Source organism: Erithacus rubecula, assembly GCF_903797595.1.
Source record: "Erithacus rubecula genome assembly, chromosome: 22".
NCBI classification, from domain to species: Eukaryota; Metazoa; Chordata; class Aves; order Passeriformes; family Muscicapidae; genus Erithacus; species Erithacus rubecula.
In genome coordinates this window covers 5,080,150-5,093,792 of record NC_136674.1, presented here as the reverse complement: position 1 = coordinate 5,093,792, position 13,643 = coordinate 5,080,150, and the positions used below count along the sequence as shown (strand labels likewise).

The 13,643-nt window shown below is 43.4% G+C and overlaps 1 protein-coding gene across 3 annotated transcripts; it reads left to right on the top strand.

The window, feature by feature from the left end:
* The first annotated feature begins 717 nt into the window (after nucleotides 1-717).
* On the top strand, nucleotides 718-10,183 carry KCTD7 (potassium channel tetramerization domain containing 7). 3 transcript variants are annotated; one of them, XR_013776695.1, is made up of 7 exons: nucleotides 718-804; nucleotides 2,398-2,501; nucleotides 4,466-4,658; nucleotides 5,299-5,468; nucleotides 7,077-7,255; nucleotides 7,888-8,342; nucleotides 8,519-10,183. XR_013776695.1 is itself a non-coding variant. In XM_079325426.1 (6 exons), the coding sequence occupies exons 3-6, from the start codon at nucleotides 4,515-4,517 to the stop codon at nucleotides 8,262-8,264; spliced, it is 870 nt and encodes a 289-aa protein (XP_079181552.1). In that variant the 5' UTR covers nucleotides 718-804; nucleotides 2,398-2,501; nucleotides 4,466-4,514; the 3' UTR covers nucleotides 8,265-10,007. The 3 variants fall into 3 exon arrangements, 2 of the variants coding, with proteins under 2 accessions (XP_079181552.1, XP_079181553.1); XM_079325426.1 differs by having other exon boundaries at nucleotides 7,888-10,007; XM_079325427.1 differs by lacking the exon at nucleotides 718-804 and adding an exon at nucleotides 1,227-1,244 and having other exon boundaries at nucleotides 7,888-10,007.
* Nucleotides 10,184-13,643: the final 3,460 nt, after the last annotated feature.

Here is a 13,643-nt window from a genome sequence, read left to right as displayed (position 1 = left end):
GAGGGAAGATATGATCCCAGGTTTGGATCTTATTTTAAGGTTTGCAATTTAATGCTTAGAGCTGGGTGGTGATGAAATGGTGAATTTGATTGTCCCACTGGGAGTATAACTTGAGATTTGTTTATTGCAGGAAGAATTTGGTCACTTTTGGACTCTTGAATTCGTTCCTCAAAAGCAGTTTCGTTCAGAGATGCTCTGCTGGGGAAACATCTGCTGGGAGTTGAGTGCTGAAGTTTCGATTTTTAGGACACGATGCGGAACAGGATTTTTGGGGTGGTTGTGTCTCAATTTCTGCTCCCCTCGGTGGCTTCAGGGTGCTGAAGGCGGCTTAGCCTTCCCCACTGGTTTTGACTGGAGTTGTTGCAAAATATTTGTGTTCCCTCGGAGTGTTTGTGGTGATGACAATGATGATGATGGTGGTGATGATGATGATAATGATGATGTTGATGGTGATGATGATAACTGATTCGGCAGTGCCGAAGGGAGGAGGATTCCCCGCTCTTCCCACAGCGGTGCCGGGGCCTCCCCTGCTGCCGGCCGAGGGCAGCGCGGCCCCGCCGCTCCCGAGCCGCTCAGTAACCGGGCTCATTCGGGCTGCTGCACTGCGGGATAAATAACCCATAGCCCCGGTACCGTTCCCGGGGTGTTCCCGGTGCGTTCCCGCTGCCGCCGCCGCGGCTCCGCCCGCCGGGACCCGGATGGGCCCCTACGTGACGCGGGGCGCGGCCGCTCCCCCGGGCCGGAGCCGCAGCCGCAGCCGGAGCCGCAGCCGCAGCCGGAGCCGGAGCCGCGGGCGGGCACCAGGTGAGCGCGGGCAGGGACAGCCGGGCCCGCTGCCCTCATCCCCTCACACATCCCTTCATCCTTCCCCTCACACATCCCTTCATCCTTCCCCTCATCCTTCCCCTCACACATCCCTTCATCCACCCCCTCACCCTTCCCCTCACACATCCCCTCACCCGCCCCCTCATCCCCCCCGGCCGCGGCCCCTCCGCTCCCCTCACGCTGCCCGACCCCCTCCAGCCCCGCCGCCCCCTCACGAGCGGCGGTACCAGGCAGGCTGTCACCCCAGGCAGCCACCGAGTTAATTATTAATCAGTTATTAATGAATTAGTGGTTATTTGCGTGCCCCATGCAGCCGCTGTGGTGGTGCCTGCGCTCCTCGCAGCGCCCCCAGCTCTCAAAGCTGTGGGGCTGTGTCCGTGTCCCTGCTGCCAGGTGTCCCTGCTGTCCTGTCCTGCAGGGTCCCTGTGACAGAGTCCCTCTACCCTCCCACACCCTCTTTGCTCTCAGCTGCAGCAGTTTTGTTACACTGCCCTTTCATCATACCCTGTGCTGGGATTTTACAGTCCGGGATTCTCCAGGCCAGTGTAGAACACAGTTTATTGCAGCTCAGACATCCCAGCCCCTCTACCAGGATGTTTCTTTGCTGTTCTGACACAGATTCATTGGAATTTTCTGGATGTTGTGTCTTTTCCCTCTGTGATCACCTCGCAATAATCTGTGTCTCTTGAAGTTGGTGATGCAGACACTGCTAAATCAGGTCTCATTCCACCCCAGTTTCTCTTTAAAAAGGAGGAGCCTTCTAACAATCCTCCCCAAAAAAAGCACATCCCAAAGAGTTATCATTGAACAGGAGTTTGTGTGGAGCTCCTGTGATGGGTTCCTACATCAGAACCTGGCTGAAAAAAACAGATTCTCCATTATGTCATTTTTTGTTGGTATTTAACTTTTTTTCTGTGTTTTAACTTTGCCAACACTGGTGCAGCCTCAGAAGATATTTAAGAAAAAGCTGTTTAAACCAATATGGAGAAGCTGAGGGAACAGCAGAACCTTGAGGAGCTTTTATAAATCTTAGCATCCAGCCCAATTCAAGGGCTGTCATTCCCTGGGGAATGAAGCCAAACTGGCAGGGCCAGTTCATTTACTGAGCTTCCTTTGCTGTCTGTGTCAAATATCTGAGTTTCCCCAGCAAAGCTCCAGGAAGCAATCCCTGCTGTTAAATGACAGCTGGAAGGATTGGAAGGAGGCAATTCTGGTAGAGATGGATGCTGCTGATGTGTGCTTCAATCAAATATTTGATTAAATGATGATTTTATTTATTGGTGGTGTTTTCTAGATCTGTTGATCTAGACCTAGATGTATTTGCAAGTGAAATAAATAAATAAATTATGTATATTTAATGAAAGATTTAACAAAGGAATATTTCTGCACATAGTTAAAAATAATTATTGCAAGTGCCCAGGTTTGGATGGGGCTTGGAGCAGCCTGGTCTGTGGACATGGCAGGAGAATAGAACTGGATAATCTTTAAGATCCAGTTCAACCCAGACTCTTCTGGGATTCAGGATGTGTTTTCCCCATGAAATGCAGTGATTAACTTCTGGTTTTCTTTCAGGAGGACTCAGCTCCTGCCAGCCCAGCTGTTTCACTGCTCCCTGAACAGGTGAAGCCAGCCCTGAGAGGGACTTCACTCACCTTTTAATGAACACCAAAAAACAGGTTCAACTTGTCATTAATCTTTTTATTGCCACTAAGCTTGTTCTCAAAATCCTGGTCTCATGATGATCTGCTAAACCTCATTATTGAGGGATTGTTTTGTTGCATGTTCCAGTGGCTGAGCAGGTTGGCACTCCTGAGCAGAATGCAATTATTGCTGTCTCATGGCTTTTTTTTTTCTCCAACCTTAGTGTCTTATTGAAGGACATTATGAAAGGGAGAAAAATGCCTTTTTCTCAGGCCTCAAGCTCTGTGAGGAAAGAGACCCTTTTTTGTGCAGTGCCAAATGGATGAACTTACCCCAAAAACCCATTCTGTGGTTAATAGTTCTGATATATTTAATGGAGTGAATGTTGTTTATTCACATTACACTCCATTTAAGTGAAATCTACATCCTTGAAAAATGCAGACAAAGAACACATTTTTGTCAATTTTGTGTTCTTTTGAGTACTCTAAAGAGAACCAGAAATAGCAGCCAAAGCACTGGTGTCAAGTGGCAGCTTTATAAATAATACAGTCACAGTACATACAAGCTCACTCTCATTTTTTGACTGTGCATCTTATAAATGCTGTTCTGCAAGCTCCCTCTGGCTGATAATTTGTTTACCTCCTTAAAGGAATCCCTAGCAAAATAATCTTTCATTTATATTGTGGCTGTTCTTTATCTGTGAGGCATGGCTGAGTTGTTTGGATAGTTGATGATATCAGAATAAACATTGTTTTAGGACAAATATTAAAATTGTTGATAGGGTGTGGCCCTTCAGAAGCACTTTCATTCTGATTTATCTGCCTGTACATTAGGTTGAGGTTGGAAAAAGTATTATAAGCTGTGGAGAAGAGAAATTAAATCCCTCTCTGAGCTGAGCCTACCCTCTTAATGAGCTGCAGCTTAGAGATGTTTGGAACTTCACAGTAGTTATTTATCTGTGTTTATAAGAGTGTTAAACAGGATCTAGAATTCATCCCCAAATTTTGGGGAAAGAAGGCTGTGGGCACTCCCACAGAATGTGGAGATTTTGGTCTGGTCAGGTCTCTGTTTTGCTCAGGAGCATCCCAGGTCTGTCTGGGTTCACTCTGAACTCAGTATTTCCTTTAGGACCTGAGCTCTAACATTGTGCACAATGACTGTTAGCAGAATTATTAAGGCAGATTTTTTAAATGTTATGTCATTTTTTTCTCACTGATTTTGAGGTGAAGCATCCTTGAATTAATAAATGAATGTGCCAGATATGCTTCTGCAAATAATCCTCCACTTTCTATATTTTATAGTGATTTGAGAGAAGGTTTGGAGGTAGATAAAGCCTCTGGTAGTGGAATGTCTCTTAGGGAGTTGTGATGCTGCTGGAGACACCCTGGGAACAGGGATTTTACATAAGGAGAGCAGCGAGGTTTCTCTTTCAAATATTATTTTTACCCTGTGGTTTGTCCGTGCATCCCATTCTCCTACTGAGGATGGACTGAGAATCCTTGTGGGTGTTAAATTCAAACTGATGATTAGCAGCGTGATCAGGAGAGTTAACATTGCGATGCGACGGTGAGAGAATCCCGGATTTGCCATTTCCCAGGGAATCCCGGAGCGCAGCCGTGCCCGGCCCCCTGCTGAAGGTGACAGCCGGGGCCGGGTGTCGCCGATGTGGCAGGGCCGCCTTCCTGCATCCCGCCCCTGGCGAGGGACGGGCTGGGACAGCGGCCACCCAAATTCTGCCAGCAAATGACATGGAGCTGCCGAGGCGCGCCGGGCCAATCGCTCGGTGCACCGTGCAGCCAATGCCCGCCGGGCTCTCCCCGCCCGGCCCGGGCTCGGCGCTGCCGGGCCTTGCGGCGGCTGCCGGCGCTTCCCGCTGTCCCGGGCTGCCCCGTCCCGCGCGCCCTTCCCGGGACACCGCGGCCCTGGCGGCGCGCGGGGGGACGCGGCCGCGCCCCGCAGCCTGGGGCGCTTCGGGGGGTTCATTGGGCTCTCCCTCCAGCACTGCCACGGCCTCCTACCCAGCAGAGCTGCTCCCCAGAGCCAGAGGGATGGTGGTAGTCACGGGGCAGAGCAAAGCGAGTGCCACCCCGGATGATGCCATGTCGAGCTCGGATGCGGAGGATGATTTCCAAGAGCCGGCCACTCCCACCGCCAGCCAGGCAGGACAGGCGCTACCTCTGCTGCCTCAGCAGGTAAGAGCTCACCTGAGATGGGCATGGACAATTCCAGCTCACTTAACATGTTCGAGGAAAACGAAGTCTCTTGGATTTATTTGAGTAGCTCAGCAGCTTTACTTACAAGTTCCATCCAGATCTGGACTTGGGACATGTAATTAAGTGCTTATTCTGGTACTTAAGGCATAGTAAGATTTTAGGCCTGATGTAAACAAATACATAATTTTTTTCAGTGTATAGTGTAGTCTGATTGTGTACAGGAACCGGCAGGGTGCAATCCCAAGGTTGACCTGAGATTTTTTCCCTGGTTTTTTTTTTTTTTGGTTTTTTTTTTTTTTTTTTTTTTTTTGTGTAAGGCTGGGGAAGGGGTTTTATTTTGTTCTTTCCCCAAAAAAGCCAAGAGGAGGCATTAATATCTCAAATATCTACTCTTCCAGTTGAATGATTTCTGCTGTTTCAGATTCACAGCTACAATTAAACCACACCCTGATTCCTCCCAGCAACAAAAGCATCCAAATTTTTACCCCTCAAAGCTCCCTGCTCTGTGGGGCAGGAACCATGCATTTATCCCATAGGCAAACTGCCTTTTGGGAGCTGTGCCCTTTGTCACCTGCAGAGGACAGGAGGCTCCTTTCTGATGCCCTGGTTGCTTTTGCAGTTCCCAGAAGTTGTCCCACTGAACGTGGGGGGGATGTTTTTCACCACCAGACTGTCGACGCTGCGCAGGTACGAGGACACCATGCTGGCAGCCATGTTCAGTGGCAGGCACTACATCCCCACCGACGCCGAGGGCAGGTACTTCATCGACAGGGATGGCACCTACTTTGGGTATGTACACATCCTCAGGCCAAGCTTTCCAAGTTCTTACTGGAAACTTACTTTTAAACTTATTTTTAAACTTGTTTTTATCAGCTTTTTTTCCTTAAATTGTATTTGTGCGGCGTTCAGCGTTACACGCCTTCAAAGCATCACAGGAGTAACTGCAGTTAAAAAATCCTTGTTGGTTGTGCAGTGGGAAAAAGGAAAAACAAGAAATGCTTTGAATTTGTGCATTGTCTTCCCTAGAGTGTCTCCTTTCAAGGTATCAAGTTGTTTTGGTGGTTTAAAGAAATGTTTGGTATTGCTTTACATAGGAAAGTCCTTTGCACAAGGCTGGGTTTTAATTGATATTCAGTATCTGTAAGGAAGAGGGAATGGAAGGAATGGATCTAGGATTATTACACAGTTGAAAATATGGTGTTTTCAATCTTTCAACAGGATATAACTGCTAAAAGAAAGCCCAAGCCTTCAAAGAATTTGTTTTTCTAAATTATTTTTGTTGGTAGTGCAATATTCCTTCACCACCTGGATTCCTTCCTAAGTGCTCAGCTTTTATTTTATTTTAATTATATTTTAATTAAACTGACCATGATTACTAATGCTTGAATTGGGGTGAAATTGCTAAAAAAGGTGATCAATGTTCATGAGTTGAGGTCTTTGCCCAAAATGCACATTGCAATTTATCCCAAATTTCTTGTTGTTCCTTTGTAGACATTTCCTTATTGTCTTCAACAGAGGAGCATTGAATTATTTTCAAACACTTTTGGGTTGTACCATAATCTGGGTCAGAGATAGATTAACCCACTGTGTTAATACTAAAATAATTGTGTTTTTGCATGAGGCAATTGTTGAAAAATCAATTAATTTGTGATGTTATCAACCTCAACTGAAAACAGAGCTGGGACAGAGAGCCAGGTTAGCATGTGCTGTATTTGTTGTCATTCTAAGATTGCAATAATGCTTCTTTTATTTGATAAGGTTTTCTTGGTTAACACTTACAAAGTGATTTTTTTTATTTATTTGATAAGGGTTTTGTTGGCTAATACTTATAAAGTGATTTCTTTCCTTATCAAGAGATCCTGCTGCTGAACAGTGTTTTAGAACTACAAGGAAATCTTCTCTCTCTTTTTAAAAAATTCTGGTTATTATTCTGTAAAAATAATCTGTGAAGAGAAACCTCCTTTGCAGATGTCCCATCCATTCAGCTGTGTGGAATAGAATGTTCATAAATACGATTCTCTGGGAAAACACAAAAGTTTATTTTGTCCCAGACCTAAATTTGAAATGCAGTGACCACAATCTCTTTCCCATGAAACACTCTGGCCTCTTCTGTGTTATAAATGGTTTCCTCCACACTGAATGTTTGGTTTAAAATCCACTGATATTTTTTCAAATGAGTTTTGACATCAACTGAGGCAAAATGTGAAATGATGGCTTGGAAACCTGAATGTGGCAAAAGGTTTTACAAACAAATGTTGGGAATAGGGCTCATTTATTTCAGTTACTGTCTCAATAGAGCAAACAATGACTATCCAGCATTTCCTCTCTTCCCCACCTGCAGCAGTTTAGGCAGAAATGTGTTTGTTAATGGTATTTTTTTGCTCTTTTTTTTGATAGAGACATACTAAACTTCCTACGATCTGGTGACCTGCCCCCCCGAGAGCGAGTGAGGTCAGTGTACAAGGAGGCTCAGTATTATTCCATAGGACCCTTGCTAGACAATCTAGAGGATATCCAGCCTCTTAAAGGAGAAAAAGTTAGACAAGCTTTCCTGGGCCTAATGCCATATTACAAAGGTAAATAAACAAAGTAGCACTGACTGTTTCTTCTAGTGGGATTCCAGTGTTAAACCTCATGCTTTCAGTCTGCTCTCAGCTCCCAAACTGATCCCATTGCAGCTGGGAACTTTATTCTGTATTTTTCATGTTGTTTGGATCTTTGAGGTCTCTACATCCATTCAGTCTGCACTCAGCTCCCAGACTGATCCCATTGCAGCTGGGAACTTTATTCTGTATTTTTAATACTGTTTGGATCTTTAAAGTCTCTACATCCATTCAGTCTGCACTCAGCTCCCAGACTGATCCCATTGCAGCTGGGAAGTTTATTCTGTGTTTTTTATGCTGTTTAGATCTTTGAGGTCTCCACATCCTGCTGCATCCCAGGGTGTGGATTTCTGTGCTAAAAAGGGAGCAAGATTAGGCTATAATGTTATTAAATGAGAGGGTTTTGTCTGCGTTTGTTCTTGCAACTGAATAAACTTGGCCTTGTGGTGAGGCCAGATAACTTGGGCATATAACAAAGCCACCAAGTTCACCAGATAACTGAGACTGATCATTCTGCATTTTGCTGAGAAACCTGCAGTGAAATGTTTCCCATGATCTCTTTTCCTTGGCGATTCACTGGATCCCACCCGTGTCTGTCCGTTCAGAGCACTTGGAGCGGATCATCGAGATCGCCAAGCTGCGGGCCATGCAGAGGAAGGCCAGGTTTGCCAAGCTGAAGGTGTGTGTGTTCAAGGAGGAGATGCCCATCACCCCCTACGAGTGCCCCCACTTCAACTCGCTGCGCTTCGAGCGCAGTGAGAGCGAGCCCAAGCTCTTCGAGCACCACTGCGAGGTGGACGTGTCCTTCGGGCCCTGGGAGGCCGTGGCCGATGTCTACGACCTGCTGCACTGCATTGTCACTGACCTGTCTGCCAGGGGCATCACTGTGGACCACCAGTGCATTGGGGTGTGTGACAAGCACCTCATCAACCACTACTACTGCAAGCGCCCCATCTACGAGTTCAAGATCACCTGGTGGTGAGCTGGGCTCACACGGGACTCCAGAGGACAAAGGTTCTTTCAGGATCGTCTGTGGTGAGTTGTGGTGGCACAGAGAGGGGTGCAAGGACTCCCAGAGGACAGATGTCCTGTAAAAATGCACCTGGTGGTGAGTGTGAAAGGACTCCCAGAGGACAGATGTCCTGTAAAAATGCACCTGGTGGTGAGTGTGAAAGGACTCCCAGAGGACAGATGTTCTTTCAGGATCACCTGGTGGTGAGTTGTGGTGGCACAGAGGATTTTTAGAAATGAAACACCTTGAAATGTTCTTTCAGGATCTCCTGGTGGAGTTGTGGTGGCACAGCAAGGGGTGAAAGGACTTCTAGAGGACAAATGTCCTGTAAAAAAGCACCTGATGATGAGTGTGGAAGGACTCCTAGAAGACAAATGTCCTGTAAAATAGCACCTGGTGGTGAGTTGTGGCGGCACAGAGAGGAATGAGAGGACTCTGGAGGACAAATATTCTTTCAAAATTATCTGGTGATGAGTGTGAAAGGACTTCTAGAAGACAAATGTTCTTTTAAGATTGCCTGGTGGTGAGTTGTGGTGGCACAGAGGATTCCTAGAGGATAAATGTTCTTTCAAAAATCACCTGGTGGTATGAAAAAACTCCTAGAGGACAAATGTTCTTTCATATTCATCTGGTGGTGAGTGTGAAAGGATTCCTAGAGGACAAATGTTTTTTTAGGATTTTTTGATGGTGAGTGTGAAAGGACTCCTAGAGGACAAATGTTCTTTCAGGATCTCCTGGTGGTGAGTTGTGGTGGCACAGAGGATTCCTAGAGGACAAATGCTCCTGCAAAATCACCTGGTGGTGAGTTCTGAAGGACAGATGTTCTTTCAGGATCTCCTGGTGGTGAGTTCTGAAGGACAGATGTTCTTTCAGGATCTCCTGGTGGTGAGTTGTGGTGGCACAGAGAAGGGTGAGAGGATTCCTAGAGGACAGATGTTCTTGGCAGGGGCATCTGCTCACATTCCTTGGGATCAGCCTGCTGGCAGAGGTTGGGAAAACCTCTGGAAACTTGAAAAACCAGCCTGAAATCAGACTGTTGGCTCAGGTACCTTAACGAGGCACAAAACAAATTCACCTCATGGAGAGGATGGAGGGGAGTGGCTGAACATCTGCTGAAAGGTGCCACCAACCACGTGGCTTTGGGATGGAATTGCAGATTTTTCCTGCATTTTTGGGAATCTGGGGTGCTACTAAAGCTTTACCCTCTTAGAAATGTTTTAGTTCCTCCTTCAACTTTATAAAATTGGAGTCACACCCAGCACAAAGATTCTGGAAATGGCATTTTGATGTACTAGATAATTAAAAAAAAAAAAAAGGAGTACTCCCTATATATAGTTCATTGTTGTCAGGGTTAAGCTGTATTTCTTTTTTAATTAAGGATCTATGTTGTGAATTATAATGTTATACTTCAGTTATTTCTGTTGTTATCAAAAGGAATAGCAGATCTGGAATATATTCCTTAATGCTTTTAGGAATAATATCTGTTCATGGAAGACTTGTGCCTGTTTTTAGCCTTAGAAATTTTAAATGTTTACAATATCTACAAAAAAAAAAAGCTCTTTAGAACCAGGTCATTTACAAAGGCTTTTGGTAAATGAGAAAACCCTGTCTGTATGTTCCTATTAGCAGTAGTAAGAGGAATATTTAATGTATATTATTTTATTACTGACTCTTTTTACATTCTGTGATATTAAACTTTATTTTAGATTTAAATTCAGATGATATTAAACAAGTGCTTCCTTCACCTCACCTTTTCCAGACAATTAAATCTTCATTTTATCCTTCTTGTTGACCCTTCTTGGTGTCATAGAAGGAGAAACAAAATTCAGATTTCATATTCAGATACTTCTCCACTCCAAAGCAGTAGGAAATTTCTTTCCATGCTGGAAGAGGCAACCACTGCAGAATTATAATTTCTCCAGAAAGTAATTTTTGTACTTCTGCCATGAGCAACCACATCCCAGATTTCAACTTCAAATTCAGCCCAAATTTTCAAATTCAGCCCAAAACTGAAGGGAGAAAACTCTGAAAATCTTATTGTTTTGTGAGGTACAGAAAACTCCAACCTGCTTGAAGAGGCTTCAAAATAATCTTAAAAAAAGAGACAAAGTAAATATTTGCATATTGCATTCCATTGGATTAATTAATCCAAGAATATTGCTTAATTAAACTTCTGACCAAAATTCTTAAGAAACATTAATGACAATGATGAAAATTCTCAGGTTTCTGAGGCAATTTTTAGAATAACTCAAAGAACTTAAAGACTTCAGATATTTAAGTTCAGGATTTTCAGATGTTTAGAATTCCAGATATTTACAATATTCAGATTACAATGAGAATTGCAGTTTTACTGGAATTTTCAGAGGGATTTTTTTACCACTTTCCATAAATATATTTACAGAACTCTGGTTGGAATTCCAGCACTCCTTGCAGAAATGGATCACAAGTTGATTTTCAGAGTGTGTTTTCTGGTTTGGCTTTAAGAATTTCCCTGCTATTGTTGTGAAGCTGTGATGACAAAATTCCTGTTTCAGTCATTTTTGTCACTCCTTAATATGCACACACTGGGATTCTGTAACTTTTTCCTATTCATTGTTTAATTAATTAAGGAAGGCAACCCAACCAAAAAGAGAAAATGAAAATCTTGGTGTGTAAATCCAAATTCTCATCCTCCTGAAGTCATTAAGTGCAATACTGGAAATGAAGGCATGAATTGAAGCCCACAAGCTTTAATTAATGCTGGGATTTGTGATTTGTCCAGGTTAACAATATTTTAATTGTCCCAGTCTTTGTTTACAAGGATTTAGCTGCTCTTGCCCAACCTGGGCTCATTTTTTGGGAAAAGCAGAATAATTGTGCAGGTGGATGGCAGGAGAGTGTGATCTAAAATCTGGGTTATGTAACGTGACTGATTCTCTTTTCTGTAGCTTCAGAAATTCTACATTTGCACAAAAAATGGGAGTGGCTGATCTACTAAACCCATGTTTGAGAGGACTGAGGATTTTTGTGTAGAATTGTATCATTAAACTATGGAATACTGCTTTTTTTTTTTTTTTTTTTTTTTCCTTTTGGATATTGCTTTATATTTGCTTTATATCTGGGCAGGCCAGAGTTTTGCTCATACATATTTCTCTATGCTCTGTGCTTTTTTTTGCCACTTTATCATCTACAGAGCCACTTTTCCACTCTCACACCCCCAAATCCCTGTGTTTGTGAGCAGTAAATTGCCTCCTGTCCATCTGAATATTGGAGGAATGGGGGACAGTTGAGGGATATTTATTTAAGATTAGAATTGTTGACTATTTTTTACATTGCTGTGAAGAAAAACATGACAAGACCAATTTTTTTTTAACATTCCCTTTATGTCCACTGTGGAGTGGTTCTTAACAGGGAACAAAGGGAGGTCACATGTGAAATTGGGTGGCCAATTTCACAGCACATGAAATGTTTCTGTGTTATGCTTGTGAAATAGGAAGGGGGAAAAAAGAAAATAAAAATAGGAAAATAATAATAAGAAAATTAAAAAAGGAAAATAACTCTTACGAAGGACTCAAAAAATGACATGAAAAGGTGTTTATGCTGCTGAGCTCAAGGCTTAAAAAAAATCTAAAAATAACTTTTAGACTTGGTGTAGACTTTTAACTTGAATAGCCAATATTCTGCACAGGAATCTGAAATCTGTACCTTGCTGAATTTCCATCCTCCTCAGAGGAAGGTGCTGCCAGCTTTGATCTGGGGAGCCTTTGTGCCATAAACAGATCCTCTGGGGTCCTTGTGCTGGATTTTTAATTTTTATTTTAACCTATAATGAGGGATCAGTTCTGCATCTATGAGAGTGTGAGTTCTTTATTTATTTTTTTTTAAGCACTTCAGGTTGAGTTACCTTAAACAAAAGCAGTGAATTATTGCAGGAATTTCTGCATCACCCCCCTTTTTGAGGGAATTTTTAAGTTTTAGTAATTCTGCTTGGGAGACACCTCATGATGTAATATATATGCAAATACCTGAATTTGTTAATGTGAGTATTTTTGAAATTTTGTCATTAGTTGTGTAATATTCTTCCCTGAATGTGGCAAGAGTGATAAGGGTTGAGTTAAACATTGGTTTTGTGATCAGCCAGCTCATGGCTCAGGTATCTGCTGCTCTCATTTGGAAAATCCCCCATCCCAAAGTCTGTAAAAACCAGGAAATCTGCCACAGTGAGGCTGAGGAGGATCAGGCTCCTTCCCCACTCCAGGCTCCATCCTGGGACACGGTGCTCACAGCCCTGAAGGCAAAACTCAGACACTTGTCTTGAGCAGTGAGCTGACTGGGGAGCAGCTCAACAATTCCAGCAACCTGCAGGATGTGGGGATTTTAAACTGCTCTGAGAGCTCTGTTAAACCCTGGTCTGGGGATTTTAAACTGCTCTGAGAGCTCTGTTAAACCCTGGTCTGGGGATTTTAAACTGCTCTGAGAGCTTTGTTAAACCCTGGTGTGGATTTTAAACTGCTCTGAGAGCTCTGTTAAACCCTGGTCTGGGGATTTTAAACTGCTCTGAGAGCTCTGTTAAACCCTGGTCTGGGGATTTTAAACTGCTCTGAGAGCTCTGTTAAACCCTGGTGTGGATTTTAAACTGCTCTGAGAGCTTTGTTAAACCCTGATGTGGATTTTAAACTGCTCTTTGTTAAACCCTGCCCTGAGTTGGAGCAATGGATGTTTTGTGACACAGAGCTTTAATTTGAGTTTTTGGGGTATCTGAGTTTTCCCAGTGAGCTGATTTCCAGTGTCCTGAGCACTGGTTTTTGGAAATAAGGGAGTGAATTTATTCCCCAGGGACAATCCTCACTACCTCTAAAGGAAACTTTGAGATCCCAATCCCCCATTTGTCAGATGATTCCCAGTTAATGACTCCAACTGGATCCCCTCAGCCTCTTCTTCCCTTTCACAGCTGCAATTCCACCTGCAGGAAATTTCTCTCTTCTCTGCTGCACCCTCAGATTTGTTTGCCAGGTGATTACTCAGCCTGTTTTAAACTCATTATTAAACTAATAATTTAATATCACAGTGTGGTGACTGTTAGTTGCTAAAGAACCTTATTTATAAAATCTCATTACTCTCAAAAATACCTGAATAAATGGATTAAACTAACTGAGAAAACAATCACTTTAATTTCACTCTTCTGCTTTATCTTTTTTTCCTAATGACTGTTAAGAAATATAAATTCTTACTTTTTTTAAGGGCTTACATAGGAATATGTATTCAGCCTCAGAACTCTATTTTGGGAGCTGAGCTGCATGATCCCTGATTTGTTTTTTTATTCCTAAAAAGCTAATTACTGATATAATTAAAGGTTCTGTAGCTTCATTT

Excerpts from the sequence above, each read along its gene's own strand:
- KCTD7 (XM_079325426.1), top strand. The coding sequence starts at position 4,515 with ATGGTGGTAGTCACGGGGCAGAGCAAAGCGAGTGCCACCCCGGATGAT. Across the intron at positions 4,659-5,298 it reads TACCTCTGCTGCCTCAGCAG|TTCCCAGAAGTTGTCCCACT; the intron begins GTAAGAGCTCAC and ends TTGCTTTTGCAG. Across the intron at positions 5,469-7,076 it reads AGGGATGGCACCTACTTTGG|AGACATACTAAACTTCCTAC; the intron begins GTATGTACACAT and ends TTTTTTTGATAG.